The following is a 19,212-nucleotide window of genomic DNA, read 5'->3' as shown; positions in this document are numbered from 1 at the left end:
AAAATATTAAAACTCTTCAGCTTTCACTGATGTCATGGAAAATTCAGCTGAGTGCTTAATAGCTTAAAACATTTTTCTAGTCTGATAAGAAGGATGGGGCATGTTTTCTTCCAGACCTGTGAAATATTCCCCTCTACACTTCGCAGACTCAACATTGAGGGATGGAACATGATTCTCTTCTGTCTGTACATCACCACTAGAATAGTTCTTGATTTTATTCTTGATTTTATTCACTTACACAGGTACAGTATCTGTCAAAACTGGTTTTCTGCAATAAGTCCTTCATTTGGAAGTTTGAATTGCTGCAGTTACTTTTAGTAGATAAAGGTAATTCCATTCCATTTGATGCTGGGATTTTTTGCCCACCTCTCACTTCAATGAGCTGTTCCTGCTGTCCATTAGGAACCCAGTTATTCCATCTATATTCTAGTGAGGCAGCAATCATCGGTGCCAGACCACCTCTGTTGAATTCGTTTTGTGAAACCCACAGTTTCATCAGAAATTGAGAAATCTCTATACAGTGTAGATTTTTGTCCTTCTCTTCGCTCCTGCCCATGAAAAAGCAGCATTTGGCATGTGAAGTGTACCAAATCAGACTCCCAAAAAGCAGGGTGTGTGTTTACAATTCCCACAGAAGGGATTTTTTTTAGTATAGTACTTAAGGTATTTAAAGTAAGTAGTAGCCAAGCCAACTTTAACCTCTTCTCCTGCTCATGACGGGGAAGTGCTCACTTTCAGTTTAGCCAGTTGCAGTTTTGCATGTTGTTTTTCCATGCTGTACCGCAGCGCTGCTCCCATAAATGAGAAGTCTCTCCAAGCCTCCAGCAAGTCAGAGTTTTGGAGAGCTGTAAGAACACAGGAGGCATCCAGAAAAGTAAAGTTGTATTTTCTTCCAGGGCCACAAAAGATCTTGAAATCCTTGAAGGCAACATAATCTATACTGAAATCTAAGGACAATTGCAAACACAGAGAAAAAACAAACAAACAAACAAACTATTGTTTCCTCTGGTAAATTGTAGTCTTGTGGGTGCCCAGAAAGGTTCCCATTTAGGTGACTGATGTGTGAAAGATCACCCATAGCTTGCAAATTTCTTTCACACAGCATAGTTTCCATTTAGTGAAAGATAAACCTCTGCAAACAGAGCAGCAGAGGTATTTTTAGGTGTAAATGCATAATTCTGTGCTTCTCTGTTTGCACCATGGAAAGCTGAGTCATTTGATGACCTGTATTCTAAGTTGTAGGGGTATTTTTAAGGGGGGAGGATGGATTCTAGCAGATGAATTTATTTTTCATCAATTGCAGTTTGCAGTTAGTGTTTATGTGAGATCAGAAGAATTGTGGAATACACATTTTGTTTTTCATAGTCCTTGCTTTTATCCATTTAAGCCTGTGGACATAATCTAATGGGCATTCTAAAGTCATTCTAAAATGGCTTTTGGATGGTCAATCTGTTAGAAAGGCTAGTAGATAGTAAAGGTCACAGTATTTTTAATTGTCAATTCCTTTCTGTGATACCGTTTAGTGGATTCTTATTACTTCTGTAGGACTTAATATTCTCTGCAAGCCAAATGTTTAATATATCATAAAAATACCAACCTGCTTTATCCCTCTGTCATCTGCCAAATCCCAATGATTGTTATTGCCCATACTTACAATCTCAAGGACATTGGAGGATGTCTTGTAGGATGCAGTAATCTAGTTTTTAACTAATTTTTCCCTTTTGTGTCCGTTCTCTCAATTGTCTGGTTTGACCTGCATCATTGGTTTATTTGATTTTCTGTTTTTTTCTTTGACTTTTCTTAAGAGATCTTGGAGACTCTGGTCTAGTTTCAGCCTGTGGTTTCTAGTGGTATATATTCTGAGTATTGCTCGAGGATAAGGAAGCTCCCATAAGGAACAAGAAAAAGAGAATCAACAGTATTTAGGGACAGTGGTGCAATGAGTAGAAGTGGTGTCAGGCACAGGAGCTCAATAGACAGGAATTCCCCGAAAAAATGTAACTGCAAACTGCAGATGTGATGCCTGACTTGCAGTGTCCCTTTGCAGAAATTATTTAAAAGGTAAGACTTTTTTTTTACAAAAACTGTGAACTCCTAGAGTACACTGTTGCACAGATTTAATATATATTAATCTTATGTAAACCAGGGAATTGACTTTTTTTTTAATAAAAATATTTGGAGATATGTCAACACCAAAACTGTTTTCCTTCATGGAAAATATAATAGGCTGTCTTTTCCTGATATGGTTAAAAAGAAAAAAGGAGAAAAAAAATCAGCTAAAAATTTCATCTCATCAAGTTTTGGTTAAAATACAAATTTTACATAACAGCCTTGTTGAAATATTAAAATCAGTTTGTGTAAACTTAACAGCTGAAATCCAAGCAACAGCTGGAAGACCTGGAAGTATACATAAAATAAACTTTTAGTGTAGGTAAAAAAAACCTTGGGGCAAACTTTTAAGTTTTCATTTTTTCAGACTTAAAGTAATATTCCAGGGTACATGGCATTCTGATGTTCAAATCAGCATAAAATGTATTAATTATATTTTCTTTTGAGAGTGTGAAAAAATCATTGTATAGCATTACTTATTATTTGGAATATAATAACTGGAAAAATGGTAGCTGCATCTGATTTTTGTGTGCACATATAGCCATTTGTTGTAGCACTTTAGAGATATTTATAGCATTCTCAGTCATTTAGGAAGTTCACAGTTACTAAAATAGAATAAGCCACCTTGTTTTTTTGTAAATGTTTTGCTGATTTGAAGGTGTTATGCCAAGACATGTTCCTGGACGTTGTTATCTTAATTTTTTGTTTTGAATAGTCCAAATAGTTAAATTTAACTGCCAGGCATCCCTTGGACGCTGCAAAGTGTAGCACCGCTAGCACTCAGCAAATGTCCAACTTTCAGACTCAGGCAGTTTGATTTATCAGGTGACAGAATGTGTTCCTATCTGTTGTTCTCCCTTAAAGATAAATAGCCAGAGCAGTGTTCAACATGAGTGTACTGTAAAGCAAAGATGTTTTTATGTGAGTGGTTCAGTTTTATCGTTAAAAGAGGGATTTGATTATTGTCACCTGGAGGAGCTAGCAATTGAAATTAAATAAGTTTTACCTGCAATATTTTGTTTATTAATAATTTGCTGTTTGTTTGAATTATTGAAAGAACTCAAAGTATTTAAGATACTTTCTCAAAATTAAATTCATGCTGACTCAGTATAGACTGACTATACTTACCTTTGTGGTTAAGGTATATGAAATGAACAATATATATATTCTAATTATAATATTCCAGTAAGTGGGTTATAATACAAAATAAGCATCCTTTCTGTTATTAAGATAGAATGACCAAAATGCCTTTTCTCCTTCCAACAATGGATGGTTCCTGTGAAAACCTTTGATGTGGTACATTTTTCGTTGTGAGTAATAGCAGTATGGATCTTGGAAGCTATTTGTTTCCTTTTAATACTTCGATTTTTATGGAATGTAGTTAGATGACAAGTAGAGACAGTGGCTGTTAAACAGTTTTTTGCATCCTGAAAAGAGCAAATACCAATTTATAGCACAGGGAATAAGGAGGCACAGAAAACTCATTTAATATTATAATTATACTTTTGCTCAGGTGCTTTATAGTGTCAATTAAACACTGAACTCATTTTCATAATCACAGCATCACTTGGGAATTTTTAGTTACACCTGCTTCTCCCCGTTTAAACTACTGAGTCTGTGGAAGTGTCTCCTAAAGCCATGTGGGCTATACCTTTCATAATGTCACATGTAGCTATTAGTAAACCTTTACTGTTACCTTTTCAGACTTAGCATGGACCGCAGTCCCATATATAGTTTTTTTGTTGTTGTTGTTTTTACTCAGTTACATGAATGATTTCCATGCTAATACTTGTTGGGGAATGGCTTAAAGATAAAGGACATGAATCCATGGAGCAGTTGCACGATCAGAGTTTGTTCTAATAAGAGTTTGTTCTAATAAGAGTTTGTTCTAATAAGAGTTTGTTCTAATAAGAGTTCTGTTCTGATAAGTTGGCGGTTTGACATGTTTTAGGAGTTTAGCATAACTAGGCCTCAGTGCCTCAATAGGCCTCAGTGGAAACTACGGATCATTAGGAGAAATGGCAAGGACACTGTGACCTTGACAAGTATTGTAAACAAGCTGAGGGGGCGCGAAACTCCACAGGTAGGAGGGTCATGTAAATGTAACCTTCCGATCTAAGCCAATCAGCAGGTGACAAGTATGCATAATTACTGTAACCTGTATAAATATGTGTCATTGACGGCAATAAAGGGACCAATGCGTTATCACTCACACTGAGTCGTTTTGGATCGTTCCTCCGCCGCTCGCAAATACTCAAGTTCCCCTTCAGACACCAGTGACTATCGAAGATGTGCTTATGCTGTGAATTCAAAAACAGATGGCATGAGTCTTCTGCTGGTTTATCTCTGTATATAGATGTGTGTGTGAAAAGGGAAAGAAATTATACAGTTGTTTTGGGATTCAGAGCTGTTGTTAGTGGCAAGAAGTTAGAAGAGGGGTAGGTTTAGCTAAACCAAAGATAATGAAAACTTGTGGAACTGCAGGATTAAATAAAGGAAATCACCTGGATGCTATAGAGGCTTTCTGTGGCAAGCATGAAAAAAGGGAAGGAATTAGCAGAAATGAGTAAGGAAAGATATATAATAAATAAAGTGTGCTTAAAAACTATTTTAAAATCGGACTTTGGCAACATAAAATTATAACAAAGCTGTTGGGCATCAAAATGATAGATTTTGTTTGTTTTAGGAAACTTAAGTGGTACCAGACATATGAACGTTTTAAGAATAATGATTGAAATGACCTTTGTAGAACCTTGCAATCACCTGAGGACTTTCAGTACACTTCTGTCTGTGTAAATTAACTTTTTTCATATTTGTGTTACAGATGTTAGTGAGATGTGTTAGATGTTTTTAACTGTCACTATCTTTGAGCAGTATGTTGCTGTTAAATTAAATTCCCTGACTATGTTATGGCTGCCTTTGAAGTGGCAGTTGTGAAGACACATGAGAGCTATGGATAGTGGCACAAGTGGAAGTGGGAAGCCAGTCCATGATCTTAATAAACCATATAGACTACTTAGCTCCTGTAATGAATTTCTAGATTTTTTAATTAATTTTGTTAACTTCATAGAGTCCTTTTATTTGAATTATTATGGTACATTATTGTATAATAATGATGGATTGACTAAATCACAAATCAAGATTGTTAGATATAGGTGATTAAGAACCAAAGAGGATTTTCATGTTTTCTAAAGAGAAAAAATAGGAAATATTTCTAGTTTTAGTTCTTCATTGAGATAGTACTTTTTTTTTTTTTTTTTTTTTTTTTTAACAGTTATTCCTCATATTTTTAGGGCTATACCATGAAAATAAAGATCTGGAAACAATCTCTTGTTTCTGATTTCCTCCTGCTTTCTCTTCCTCAGGCTATGGTGGCTGGCTTTAGCGAAACTTTCTTACTTTCATATATATTGCAGTGTTGGGGTTTTTGTTTGGTTGGATGTTTTTTTTTTTGGTCAAAGCACTGTTTTCACAGATGTGGATTTTAATTTTTTTTTTAACAGAACCCTGTCAAGAAAATTCCAGATTCTCATGAAATTACACTCCAACATGGGACAAAAACAGTAAGTGATAATACATTTCTTGTTTTTTCTAGAACTGAGCCAGTCTATGAAATAAGTTAACAAAGACTTATTGTCAGCTGAAGTTCAAGAAGCTAATTATTTTTCTTAATTTGTTGTTTTAGTCTAACTCTTCTCTTAAAGCGATTGAAAACATGTTTTAAACCTCTTTGCTTTCTTGTAATAACCCAAACATGGCTCCATTTGACGCAATTGTAGCCTCATTTTCTTCTTCCTTTGTTAAATATACTCTCTGCAATTGATAGAGTCCCTCTTCTAGGCTAGGCCTTCCCAATTTCAACATAGGTCTAATCTAGCCCTTTCTTTGACTGGTGTCATGGTTTAACCCCAGCCAGCAACTAAACACCACTCCCCCGCAGTGGGTTGAGGGAGGGACTCAGAAGAGTAAAAGTGAGAAAACTCATGGGTTGAGGCAAAGACAATTTCATAAGTAAAGCAAAACCTACGCACACAAACAAAGCAAAACAAGGAATTCAGTCACTACTTCTGTCAGCAGGCAGGCATTCAGCCATCTCAAGGAAAGCCGGTTTCCATCACACGTAACGGTTATTTGGGAAAAGAAATGCCATCACTCCCAAAGTCCCCCCTTCCTTCTTCTTCCCCAACTTATACACTGAGTGTCATATCATATAGTACAGTATATGAAATTTAACAAGGGAAAGTGTAGAGTCCTGCATCTGGGCAGGAACAACCCCAGGTTCCAGTATAGGTTGGGAAATTACATATTAGAGAGCAGTGTAGGGGAAAGGGACCTGGGGGTCCCAGTGGACAACAGGATGACCATGAGCCAGCACTGTGCCCTTGTGGCCAGGAAGGCCAACGGCATCCTGGGGTGTATTAGAAGGGGGATGGTTAGTAGATCGAGAGAGGTTCTCCTTCCCCCCTACTCCACCCTGATGAGACCCCATCTGGAATATTGTGTCCAGTTCTGGGCCCCTCAGTTCCAGAAGGACAGGGAACTGCTGGAGAGGGTCCAGCATAGGGCAACAAAGATGATTAAGGGAGTGGAGCATCTCCCTTATGAAGAAAGGCTGAGGGAGCTGGGTCATTGGCCTTCAATCTAATGAATGTGAGTTTGCTGATGACTCTATTCCTGGGCAGCTGAAAAGTCTCAGAAAAGATTTCTCAAGCTGGAGAATCTTTCCAGAAACCTGATTAATTTCCCAGTTGCCTTGCTTGTACAGTGTAATGGGTATTACTATTCCCAAGGAAACTTCAGGGATATACACATATTTTTTTTTCTCCTGATACTTTTGATACATAGGTATGAGAAAGCATACAACATTAGAGGTATTCTGAGCAGTGTGCTTTCTAGCAGCTCATAGCTGCTCCTTCCTACTGTAGTTACCATAGAGTAGAACACTTGAGTTTGTTACTTGAATGCATTATTATTCTGGAGATGCCCAGTTTTCCTACATGTTAGGAATCATGAGTGATGTGAATGGGCTTCAAAATTTGTGTTTAAATGGTAAAAGGGGCATTTTTTTGGGAACACCTAAGAGGTTGTGTCTGTTTCATTTGAAAATCAAATATGTCACAGTGCCATAATCAGTAAGTGGAGTTTAATTCATTCTTAGGGATAGCACACAGCAGTACACTTAAATGTGACTTAGGGAAGTAAAAAGAAAAATGTCGACTCCATTAGAAACTCTGTAAATTAAATTTTATGGAGGTCCCTGGGTTAGGATATCTGATGATTCTTTATATTCTTTAGAAGAATGAGGTTTTAGACCTTCTCTAAAAGATGAGATTTGTGCAAGTGAATGCTTCTAAAATAAAGCAGGATAGTTAGATTAAGGAGGAATCAGTTGCCTGGTGAAAAATAGCATCATTTCTGCAACATCTTGGTTTTCCTGAAAGTACTTTTTTCAAACTGTTGGCTATATGATGGCACTGGATGTTTGAAATACAGTGAGATACCAGCATGAGGAGCATGATGAGGAGAAGATACTGTGAAGATGACTAGCCTTTCATAAACTGAGGAATGCCTGTTTGAATATTTTCTATGTGAAAGTGGAAAAACTCGAAAGAAGCCCATACTCTTTCATGTAAGGAAACTTGGTTTGTAGCAAAACAGATTGCCTGTCTTAAAGAATAAATTCCATTCATAACTGGTGTTTTTATTGAAACATGTATTTTCTCTAGGTTATTTTTTGAAATGGATGGGGAAAAGGGAATACCTCATGCTAAATTCAGTTTTTTAAACAATGCTTTATGTGGGAAATATTCAACAGTTTACATAAGTTTTAAAAGTCTCGATAACACACTGTATATACTAAAGCTTGAAAAAAAGTGTGGTAGTAGACTAACATATCTTTGAGATGAGGTTTTTTTGATGGTGCTTCTAAGTGTCTGCATTAAGTCATAATGGCTGTCACTACTTTTCATGTATACATTTGAAGATACAGATGAGTATCCTTATATGCAAGTTATTGTAGTTTTTATACATCAATATGTGGAATTTTTAATATAGGTTTAGGTGTCTGAAAGTAATTGACCTGTTGCTGGGGTTTTTTTTCTCTTTCTTGTTCCTAAGAAGGTCAGCATTGCTAGCCTATAGCCATAACACTATTCTCAGGTGTTATCTTTCACTCAGAAATGAAAGCTGTTATTATTTATTGTGTATACTTTTTTTTTCCTTTGGTTGTTCCTGCCTCGGTCCCCGCCCCCAATTTTCTCATAAGTCGGAATGCTCGTGGTAGAGTATAAGATTATTTTTCTTTTCCTTCTGAATTTTATGGCATATCTCTTCAAATCCATTTACAAGCATTTTCTAGAAGAAACAATAATGACAGTAACAATAATAATTGTAATTATTATCATCATCACTTTATTTTCTTGTGTTGAAGACTGTCTTCCTTGTTATGAAAGGGTTTCTGAATCTGATGATTATCTGTCTTATGTGTGGGATGACCCAGCTTTTTGTCCAATGGTTGAAAGTCGTCCTCTGGTTAGAGTCGAGGTTTTACCCATGGTCTGCCTAACTTAAAATGCCCAATAGAGGTTAAATTGTGTTGTAGGTTTTAAAACCTAAGCATGAATTCAATATGAGTTTTATCATCTCATGTAAACTTTTTCAGTCATTTTAACATTTCAGGTTGGGTATAATTTTGAGTAATTCTAATTTTTTTTTTTTCCTTTGTGTAGGTTTCTGCTTTGGGGTTGGATCCTTCGGGTGCCCGTTTGATAACTGGTGGTTATGACTATGATGTTAAATTTTGGGATTTTGCTGGAATGGATGCCTCTCTCCAAGCTTTTCGGTCACTCCAGCCTTGTGAATGGTAAGTACAAAGACTGCCTTTTTCACCTAAGACTATGCCTGTGTTAAGCTCAAAAGCCTTGTAAGTTAGCTTGTATCCCATTGTGCTTTTTGTGGTACGTGGAATGTGAACCTGAAAACTTACCTGCTTATGTCTTTTCATGTGTGTTCCAACAACTTGCATTTTTTTCTACTTTTAGAAACTACTATGTAGTCTGCTTATATAAAATTAATGAAGAAGAGAACAAAGTTAAAACAGTTAACCCCTTTGTCAAGAGCCCCTGTAGTCACTGCCAATATTTCTGAGGGGGAGGTATCTAATTTTCATTAAATCGCTGTTTCTGGAAGCACTGGTCCTTTGCATTGCACTGCTAGTTGAATAACTACATAGTGTGTATTAAAAAAAAGTGTAAGAGTGTAAGTCTGTTGGTATTTTTTAAAGGAAAAAGCTATATATTTATTTACGTTTATCTATACATTCATATATGTAAATTAAAACAAAATACAGGAAGCATTTTTAGAGAACGATCTCCTTACTGTCCATAGTGTTCACTGGTAATTCAGCAGGAAAATGAACCAGGTACATTTACTTATTCCAGAGCACTAGGATGTAGACCTTCTTCAGAAGAAGTGCATGTCTTATGCACATCAAACTTTCAGATAAATGCATTCATAAATTAATAACACAGTTCTAGCAAAGTACCTTTTATTGTCTGACTAATGTGGTGCACTTTATTAGATACTTTGGTATGCTTAAAAAGGGATTGAAATTTGTTACGCACAGTAAGTAGTCCTTAGAATGTCTATTTTTAATCATTATTGTCATAAAAAGTTACACTTGAGTTTTGGTCAATTTGGAAGGTCGTTTTGGTCAATTTGGAAGGTCAATTTGGTCAATTTAGAATGTGTGTGACTAATTATAGATGTGCAAAGAATCTAGATAATGAAAGATGAGAAAAAGATGGGGCTGTTGGCCTGAAAAGGAGCAAAATAGAAGGGAATTCTACTGATGTTCTGAACGATGAAAAATCAGGAAAATAGAAACTTTGCCTTGATACCTTATGCAATTCTAATCTCTTTGACAGATATTATAATAAACAGATGAATGGCACATTTACTTTGAAAACATAACTTGGTAAACATGTAACTTTGAAATAAAGAAAATTATCTAAATGTGAAGTCCCATTCAGACTTTTCTGTCATGAGTTTTGTTTACATGGTTAGCAGGATACAAATGGTATTTTCCTCTCCTCTGTCATAAATGAGCAGTAAGAAAGATCTGACAGTCTTTATTCTCACAGTAGGAGATTATTTTAACTGAAGTATTTCCAAATTTAGCAGAAGAGTTCATTCAAATTTAGTAGTACTTGGTAATAAGACATGAATACAGTGTGAAAACCACAAGTACAGTGTATGTTAATGACACGTCCCATTCAAGGAAAAGAGCTTGCAAATACATTTGTAGCCTCCTTTTTGTAAAAAGTAATGGTAAATTGTGAGCTTAAAGTTCTTGTTATCCTGTTCATTTAGTGTGTTTTAAGTATCTCATAAGTATTTTTTATAGGAGTGTTCTTGGTAAAATGTACATTCTTGTGGTTTGAGTATGTTGAAATACCGATGTAATACATAAAAACATAAATATAAAATAATATTAAAAATAGAATTGACTGGTGAAATCTCCGGGAATGTCACTTACGTTGCAAGTCTCATGTACTAATTTTGGGTTTTTAAAAATATATTATTTAAATACCTCTTCTGTATCTCTTTGTAAACATTAAACTGGAGCTATAGCTCTGTCTGATAAAAAGATCCAAACTCAATAAAATTTCCTTCATGCTGACATTGAGGCATGCTGGTGAGCATTATGTGGAATATTGTGTAACTTATGCCCAGGTGTATATATATTTTTAGTGGACTCTTTGCAAGGACTGTTAGATTTCACAGACCTTAATTTCAAAGATTTCTGAGCAGTTCTGGTATGGAAGCTTCATGTGTTAGCCGAAATCCAGTTCTGGAGCCATACATTTAATTTCATTTTGAGAGTAAAAAAAGCTTGAGAAAAATCCTGTGTTGTCCAGGCTTCATTTTGTAGCATAATATCAGGTTACTCTGTTAATTTCTCCTTGGATTTGGTACATAAGAAAACTGAAAAAAAAAAAAAGCCTGACAAAAGACTAGTACCTTCAAACCACACCTTGGTGTTAAAGGTGAAGGCAAGGGTAAGACAAAGCTGTGTTACATGTGTAGAAGTTCTTTTTGTGTGTGAATTCTACCCATGTATATAGCTCTGTACTGCAAGTCCTGGCAGAAATTACTGTGCACGTTTGGGAGCTTTAAAACAAAATGACCTGGATTAGTGCTACTAAAGGAAACTGTTTTTCTAAGTATCCCAAGACTTTTTCTTTAACATTAATAAGAACCAAAAATATTTTCTTTAAGAACTGCCTCTGCAGAGCCGCACTCTTGGTCATGCTCCAATAAAAAATCTGAAAAGTGGTAACTTCTGGGACTTTGCAAATACCCTGCTTATAGAACCAATTTTTGGACTTAATTTTAAAAGTCATACTGCACAGTCACAAAGGTGGGTTTTTTTAACCTTTAGATAAAGGTTGTTGAAGTGTTTTCTGTCAAACCTATTTTTTTTTTCACATGACTGATTTGATGAAGTATTAGTTATGTTCCCATTTTGCTAGGCACTGTAAAATCAGGTGCTCTTCCTTGTTAAAAGAAATTTTAGTTCAAACTAACATGAAAACAAAGTTTGTTCCAACGTGCTGATACAGAACTAAGAAGCAGCAATATGAAGATATTGGTCAAATTATGAACGGTGCCATGTTAACAGTGTTAATATCTGTAGTTTTAATTTCAGTAATTCAGTGTCTGACAAACAGTTTTCCCAGAAGACTCTGTGGGCTTTTACATGTTGTGGATTCTCTCAGAAATCAGGTTTTACCTTTGGGCAACCTGTTTGATCATATCTACTGGCCAAATCCTCTTTTTGTATGAGACATAAATCGAGCAAAAATGATCTTTCAGTGTAGTTTTTAAATGTTTGCTTCTGGTTCTTAACATTTTAATGAAAGGTGCAAAACATGAGTCTATGCTTTGGAGATGTGTTGGGTATTTTCTTTTGACAATTTCAGCATTAGAGTGTGAGAAATACAACTAGATAAGTTATTCATTCTGTATACAGTACTCAGGTGGGGCTTGGGAATATTTTGAGCTTTGTACGATTCACGTCATATGGCAAGAGCACTTGAAGTACAACTGGGGACAATTTATTAATTCCTAAGATATGCTTGTTGCTCTAAAGCTCTGTCCGATGGATACTTCAGTCTAGGTTTATCTGCTGTCTTCAGAGAATTTTCTAAACTTCATGTACTGTTTCTCTTTGGGTTTCTTTTTAATTTTTTCACTGTTTCTACTGACCTTAATGTGGCTGACCTTCTTTCTCCTCTTCTAAGCAAGTATCCATTTTTGCTCTTGAGGCTCAAGATGCTTTTTCAGACATCGCCTGTGATCTGTTTCGGAAATTCCCAGATTTGAGTGTCTCCTTTCTACTAAAAATCAGAGTTTATAATACTTCAGCCAATTTGGCTGCCAGTTTATATTACATCATAGGGTGCTTGAAGCAATTTTTGGCTTTTGAATCTTAATGTAATCAGTTTTGCCAAACATTTTTTGAATGAAAAACTTAGGTTTAGTTTATATTACTATGATCAATGCAGAATTTTGAAAACATGTATTACAATGTTTTATGTGTTTTGTGTTGTAACTCGTAGTTTGAGGGTAAATTTAACAGATAATAGCTTCTACTGAGTCAGTCATGAAATCACTACCGTATAAGACATGAAACGTTATAATTATTAAGTTACAATTTGCATAGTCAGTTCTATTGATCATCTGACTGTTAATTTTACTGTGTGAAATTGTGTTAAATTGAGTTTCCTTAAAGTTACTAGGATTTGTGTGGGATTTGAATGGGCCGGGATATAAATTCTGGCAGATGTGGGGTGGATACACTCATTTGCATCCTTTTGCATCCTTGTAATGGAGTGTAGCTGGTTGGTGATCAAGGGGATATCTGCTTCAGATACAGCAACTGCAGTGAACTTTGCTCATAAAGGAGAATGCTGAGAAAAGATGCCAAAGCTTGAAATGGATTTCTCACTCATCAGCCATCCTTCCACTTTCACTTAATAATTTTTGTTGTCTTGGTATAGTATTATTCCATGATTTCTGTCCCAGGTATTCTCAGTCAATAGAAGACATATGTAAGAGAACCTTTACAGCAAATGAGCAATCCTGTAAGACACGGTAGACTAGGCAGATTGTTTTCTACTGTCATGTTTCTTGGCTTGATGATGTATTTAACTTTGTCCAAGATTCTGATGAAACTATCCCTGGATATAGAAAAAGATGCAAGAATGCTGACATATGACTAATTTCCTGGTGTACAATCTGCAGTGAAGTTTTATGTAGGACTACAATGTACTTTGATAGTAATTTATAGGTTACCGTAAATCCACATGTTGCTTTTGAGAAGATGAAAAAAAAATTCAGCCCTGATGAGCTGAATCAGACACGTACTGTGTTTCACTTGGAGTTATAAGGGCATTCTTAAATATGTTTGCCAGAAATTGCATTTTAGGTGCCAACTTTCTAAATAATATTGTTTGTTGTGTTGTTGAAGGAGATGCAGAGGAATGAAAAGCTTTAATCCATTAATCTCAGATTATTTTTTTTCGACCTTTTTACTATAGGAATATATATGGGTTTATTTCTGCAATATCTTTTCTCACCATTGACACTTCTGTTTTAGTGTAGGCTTACAGGATCTGAAGTTAATTGAAACATTTTCTTTCTTTTTCTTTCTTCCTTTTAGTCACCAAATCAAATCTTTACAATATAGCAGCACAGGAGATGTCATTCTCGTTGTCTCTGGTAACTCTCAGGCGAAAGTTCTTGACAGAGATGGCTTCCCAGTTATGGAATGCATAAAAGGAGACCAGTACATTGTGGATATGACAAACACAAAGGTAAAGTCAGAAATTAATTGAATGCCAGAAGACTGACAGTATTGTGTATTTTTACTCTTAACAAGAAATCTCATGAACTTGAGTAAGGAAGGATGCAAAGCCCTGTCTCTGGGTTGTGATAGTCAATGTATTGATACATAATGGAAGTTGTAGAAGCTTCATTCATGATAGTCAATGTATTGATACATAATGGAAGTTGTAGAAGCTTCATTCATTTTCAACATCCAGCTAGACAAAGCCATGCCTGACCTGATTGGCCTGTTGGCTGTCATCTGGCTTTCAGTGGAGTTGACCTGAGTGAACTCAAGAGGTTTCTTCCAACTAATGTTTCTATGCAGCTACAACAAATTCATCTTCTGAACAGGGTATCTTTCAAAAATTGTCAGCTTCCCCCATACCCTTGTCCAACCAACAAAAAAATACTAGAAGCTATTGATCTGATCTGGGCTATTGCTTTCTTCCACACTCCATTATTTTGCTGATACAATTTACATCTTTCACAGCAGGGGTTGGAGGTTGTTATTGCTGTTACTTGCATGCTGTAAGACTAATAAGCAACAATATGCACACTTTATGGTAGTTAAAAATGCAAGTGGCAGAGGTCTGATTCATAGTTTTGAAGTATCTTAAAAACAGTTGATTGGGTTTTGACCACATTGCCTTCATATTTCCACAAACTATCTGAAACAAGGATTCTACTTACATAAATAATTTGAATTCAGGTCAGTTTTTTAGATAGCTTAAGTCTAAAAAGTAAAGAAAAATCTACTGCTCAAACTGATGATAAAGTTGATTTATTTATTGCTTGTAAAGCGTATTGCCAAATAACTAGGCTAAATGCTGTTTTGCCTAAAGCTGTTCTTGTCAGATGACTATTTTTTTTGGCTAGTGATATGTATATAAAACCATCAAATGGTAACATCTGCTTTAGTTCTTGTTTACTTTAAAATAATTCAGATTTTCTTTCTCTTGTAAACTTCTAGAATTCCACTGTATTGTGGTCCAACAGCCAAAATGCTAAAATATTTATTATATTGCCCCATTAACTTTTCAGTATTTCTCTCTATATTTTGCTTAAAGCAAACTGAAGTAATTCCAGAATTGCAGGAGTAGTTTCCAAATATCTCTTTGAATGTAGTCAGTGAGCATGTGCCTGTACTTCAAAGACGTAAAGCCAACTGGACAAAGACATTTTATGTTCTTAGTCACCATAATGTCAATCACTTACTTTGGATAAAATACTTACCTTCTGTTTGTCCATCCTAAAGGAACAGGGCTGACTACTCAATTTGCAGCCTCTAATAATTTATGAAAGACTCATCTGAGGTTAAATCCATCTTGACCCTTTAATTCTATTTCCTCGGTTTTCTTCAACAAGGTCTTTGCTTAGTATGTTTTAGCATTGAGTGCCACCCTGGTAATTTTTGTTATTCCTGTTATTTTTGTGTAGCTTGGACAAATTTGCATGAAACCATATTGATGCCTGTTTTTTCATCCTTTCTCTGTATCACAGTTCTCCCAAGAGAAAAGGGGGAAGTATGATTCCATGCCATATTCTGAAAGAAAAAATACAAATAGAAGAATGGCTGGGTTTTTATAACATGCAAATGAAAACATACATGGGTGAAATTAATCAGAGTTCATAAAATCTGTTAAATCATTGTGATGTCAGTTAATCATTGCTGTGGTCAGAAGGATCTGATTTGGCGCTCAGCTTTTATGGGATTCCACTTGAAGTATTTAGAATAAAACTTATAAAACCTTATAAGACATGCTGCAAAACCTTGTAAGACCTGTTTGTGTTTATTTCCTTAGGGTCACACAGCAATGCTCAATTCAGGTTGCTGGCATCCAAAAATAAAGGAAGAATTTTTGACATGTTCTAATGATGGGTGAGTATTGAGGTCTATCTTTGTCATCGTTTTTTGAGAGGCTTGCTTGACTTCAGTGTTTTAATACTGTACACTAATTTGCTTTAAATATAATCTTTTTAAATCCTGAGCAAGTGCTCAGGACAATGTTGGGTGGGATCTGGAAGCAAAAATTTTATTTGTTTCAGCTCTGGATAATTAAATTTTTGTTTTGTTTTAATTATTTTGGTTTGTAATTTAAAATTACTTTTAATGGTATTTCATGAAACTTGTTCGTTAAATATGTTTTAATGAAGATTCTTGGACAAAATTTAACTTTACCTGAGATATCTTCAGGGTAGAATAATTCCTGTCTAGAGACTCAAAACTAACTGGATTCACTGGCAAGACACAGTATTTCAATTGGAAGTTGCTAGTTTTATGTTAAATTTAATGGCATATTGCTGAATGTTGTTTGACAAGTGTCAGAGAGACTATTAGAAACTATTTTGTGGCTTCAGTTTTGATCTTTGTGGTTAGAATCAAATTGCAAAATGTCACTGTGGCAATGGCATTAATTAATAAAGTTACTGCAGCTGTCAGTAGCAAGACCATGAATGATTTTTGAACCAATGTTTCAAATATGCAATCTCCTTTACTCCAGAGTGACAGTGAGTGGGAAGACTGAATTGCCTCATTAATGTATCTGTAATGTGGTCAATGGTAAACAGAAGACTCCAATTATCAATTACTTTAAACAACAAGTGTGGGTTTTGTTGTTGTTTTGTTTTTCCCAAAAAGGACCAACTTACTGATTTAACACACAAGTATATGAAAAAAGGATTTTGATAGGAAAATTCACAGTTTCTGATAAGATCGTGGCAGAAGGAAAAAAAAAACTTGAATACTAGAGTGTGCTTTACAGTTCAGTTGTAAAAATACGTGCAAGTTAAGCCAACTATTTATTTTTTTCCAGGTTTTACTTCCATAGTAGATATGTTTATTAAATGTTAGAATAGATGCTTTAGGAATTCATTGCTCTTTTAAATGTAGTTAAACATTAGTACAGCTTCTTAATTAAGTTGAATAGTTTGCAGAAAATCAAAAACAGATTAAGATATTCTAAATTATGGAGACTGTCTAATTTTGTCCCATCTAAGCAAGTGCTTTACTAATATGCCAAGTATGGATTTAGTGCATCTTTGATGCTTGAATTTCTGTGAATTGAAATGGTCTGTTCAAGTAAGTAAAATCCAGATATACACTACTACAAATGTTTGCATAATTTAATTTTGAGAGGCACTACATGGCTGAAATTACAGGAAAAGTATTTTAAACCCATTTAATTTTGTTTCATGTTAGTGACAGGTCTTTGCAGGATTTGGACACATCATGTGAAAAGAAACAATTTCGATTGCTTAATTTGCAACACAGGACTTAAATGTTAAAGGTAATATTCCACCTGTGAAATTCCACCTGTGAATATTCCACTGCAGAAACTATGAAGTATCCAGTGTTTAACACTAATTAATTTTAAGACTGGAGCTGTAAGCAAGAATAGAATAGTTCCAGTTGGAGGGGATGTAAAATGATCAACTCGTCCTACTGTCTGATCACCTCAGAGTTGACCGAAGTTACAGCAGGTTGTTAAGGGCCTTGTCCAAATGCCCCTTAAGCACTGACAGGCTTGGGGCATCAACCACCTTTCCAGGAAGCCTGTTCCAGTGTTTGACCGCCCTCTTGGTACAGAAATGCTGCCTCACGTCCAGTCTGAACCTCCCTTGCAATTTCAATGGCCCCTGTGTGTCCTGTCGCTCTATCCCTAGGGAGAAGAGCTCAGCGCCCCCCTCTCCCCAGCCTCTCCTCAGGAAGCTGTAGAGAGCGATGAGGTGGCCCCTCAGCCTCCTTTTCTCCAAACTAGGCAAAACCTCAAAGTTTTTTATCCTGACAGTGCACTCCTGTTCTTGTATGCAGTAAAGGTGAGCTCTGAAAGTTTTGCAGTTTATTTCTGTTAGTTTTGTTCCAAAATTTGTACTAGACATTGTGGAAAGATGAAATTACTTGAATTATGGTGACTGCTCTGGATTTTAATAGGGAAGGAGTGCTCTCTGGATTTCTAGATGTTGAGATTTAATCCTCACGCTGGAAAAGGAACTGCCACATCTGGCATGTGTAGAAGGACACCTAACACTGAACACCAGAGGGTCACTCCAGAGTGTATAGATGTAGGAGAATGAAACCAGCGTTGCCTTTAAACGGCATGCAGGAAGGCTGAACATCCTCCAGTTTTGCTGGCTTTAGCCTCTGTTGGACAGCACATGGAACAGTAAAGCAATGCTGTATTAGCTCTTAAACAGGTACTTCTCACTTAATCAGCTTCTGTGTACTCCAGACTTGGTTGCCAGAACCAACACCTGTTTTTAAAGATTCTTGCAAGAGAAGTTGTAAGGATTTCCCATTTATCATCTACAGGTTTGGAACCTCCTGAAAGTAACAGTTGAAGCATGTGTGTTGCGCTCCTTGAGGCATGCTGAATGGCAGTGTCTGAGGTTGAAGGAGATGACACAGGGGAGCGCCTGAGGGGTGTTAAACGTACTGTAAACCCTAATCCATATAGTATATGCTTATAGAGAGAACTTGCACCACCTCTGGAGCAGACAGTCATTCATAAACTGAATGTTACAACTATTTACAAAATGTGGAGTATATTTTATCTGACTGCTACAGCATTTGCGTTGTCTGTCTCTTTAGTTGAATGGATGTCACTTGTGTACAGTTTAAAAAAAAGGAAAGAAGATTGCATTTTCTGGTTGGTATGTTGAAAGCAGGAGCTTTCATGATGCATAAAGAAGTTAAAAAGCAAATTTTGCGAGTAGACTTGTGGAGTCAAGGGGAAATAACACGTTTTAAATATGTTTAAATAAATGCTTCTAAAATATTTTGTACACATACTTCTTTTTGTGTTTTGTGGCAAATTCTTACTTGGGTGTATTCTTTATATACACTTGGCAGTTTCTTTTGATTCCAGGTGATTAAGGCAATCGTAATATCCTGAACTAAACAATAATTCAAATGAAAGCTCTTAGAATTGCTACTGTAAAAGAAATATTTTGAGATTTTGTCTGTTTCTTGTGATTTATTCATGACGTTAAAATTTGCTCTGCATTTTAAAATATAAATCCTATAAGTAGGTTTTGACTATAATGCATCTGGTTTGTGATTAAGCTATTTGTAAGTTTATTACTTGAGACTGCAGATATATGGGTTACCAGCAGGGAGTCTCAGTGTGTTTCATATGGCTGTTCAAGGACACAACGTTAAACTCAGAAAAGTCTACATAAGAAAAAGACACAGTTCCTTCTGACAAAGCTGGT

At 35.8% G+C, this 19,212-nt stretch overlaps 1 protein-coding gene across 2 annotated transcripts in view; it reads left to right on the top strand.

Annotated features, from left to right (window-relative positions):
• WDR70 (WD repeat domain 70) overlaps positions 1-19,212 on the top strand; it is a 128,581-nt gene that overhangs the window by 28,327 nt on the left and 81,042 nt on the right. For both annotated transcript variants that reach the window (XM_082074887.1, XM_082074886.1), the window contains exons 6-9: positions 5,613-5,672; positions 8,838-8,971; positions 13,835-13,988; positions 15,804-15,880. In XM_082074887.1, coding sequence (XP_081931013.1) covers positions 5,613-5,672; positions 8,838-8,971; positions 13,835-13,988; positions 15,804-15,880 — 425 coding nt within the window. The remainder of the gene's footprint in view (positions 1-5,612; positions 5,673-8,837; positions 8,972-13,834; positions 13,989-15,803; positions 15,881-19,212) is intronic.

This window comes from Streptopelia decaocto (assembly GCF_964273445.1).
Source record: "Streptopelia decaocto genome assembly, chromosome: Z".
In the NCBI taxonomy this organism is placed as follows: domain Eukaryota; kingdom Metazoa; phylum Chordata; class Aves; order Columbiformes; family Columbidae; genus Streptopelia; species Streptopelia decaocto.
Note: the sequence above shows the minus strand (reverse complement) of the source record. Positions and strands in the feature narration are given on the sequence as shown.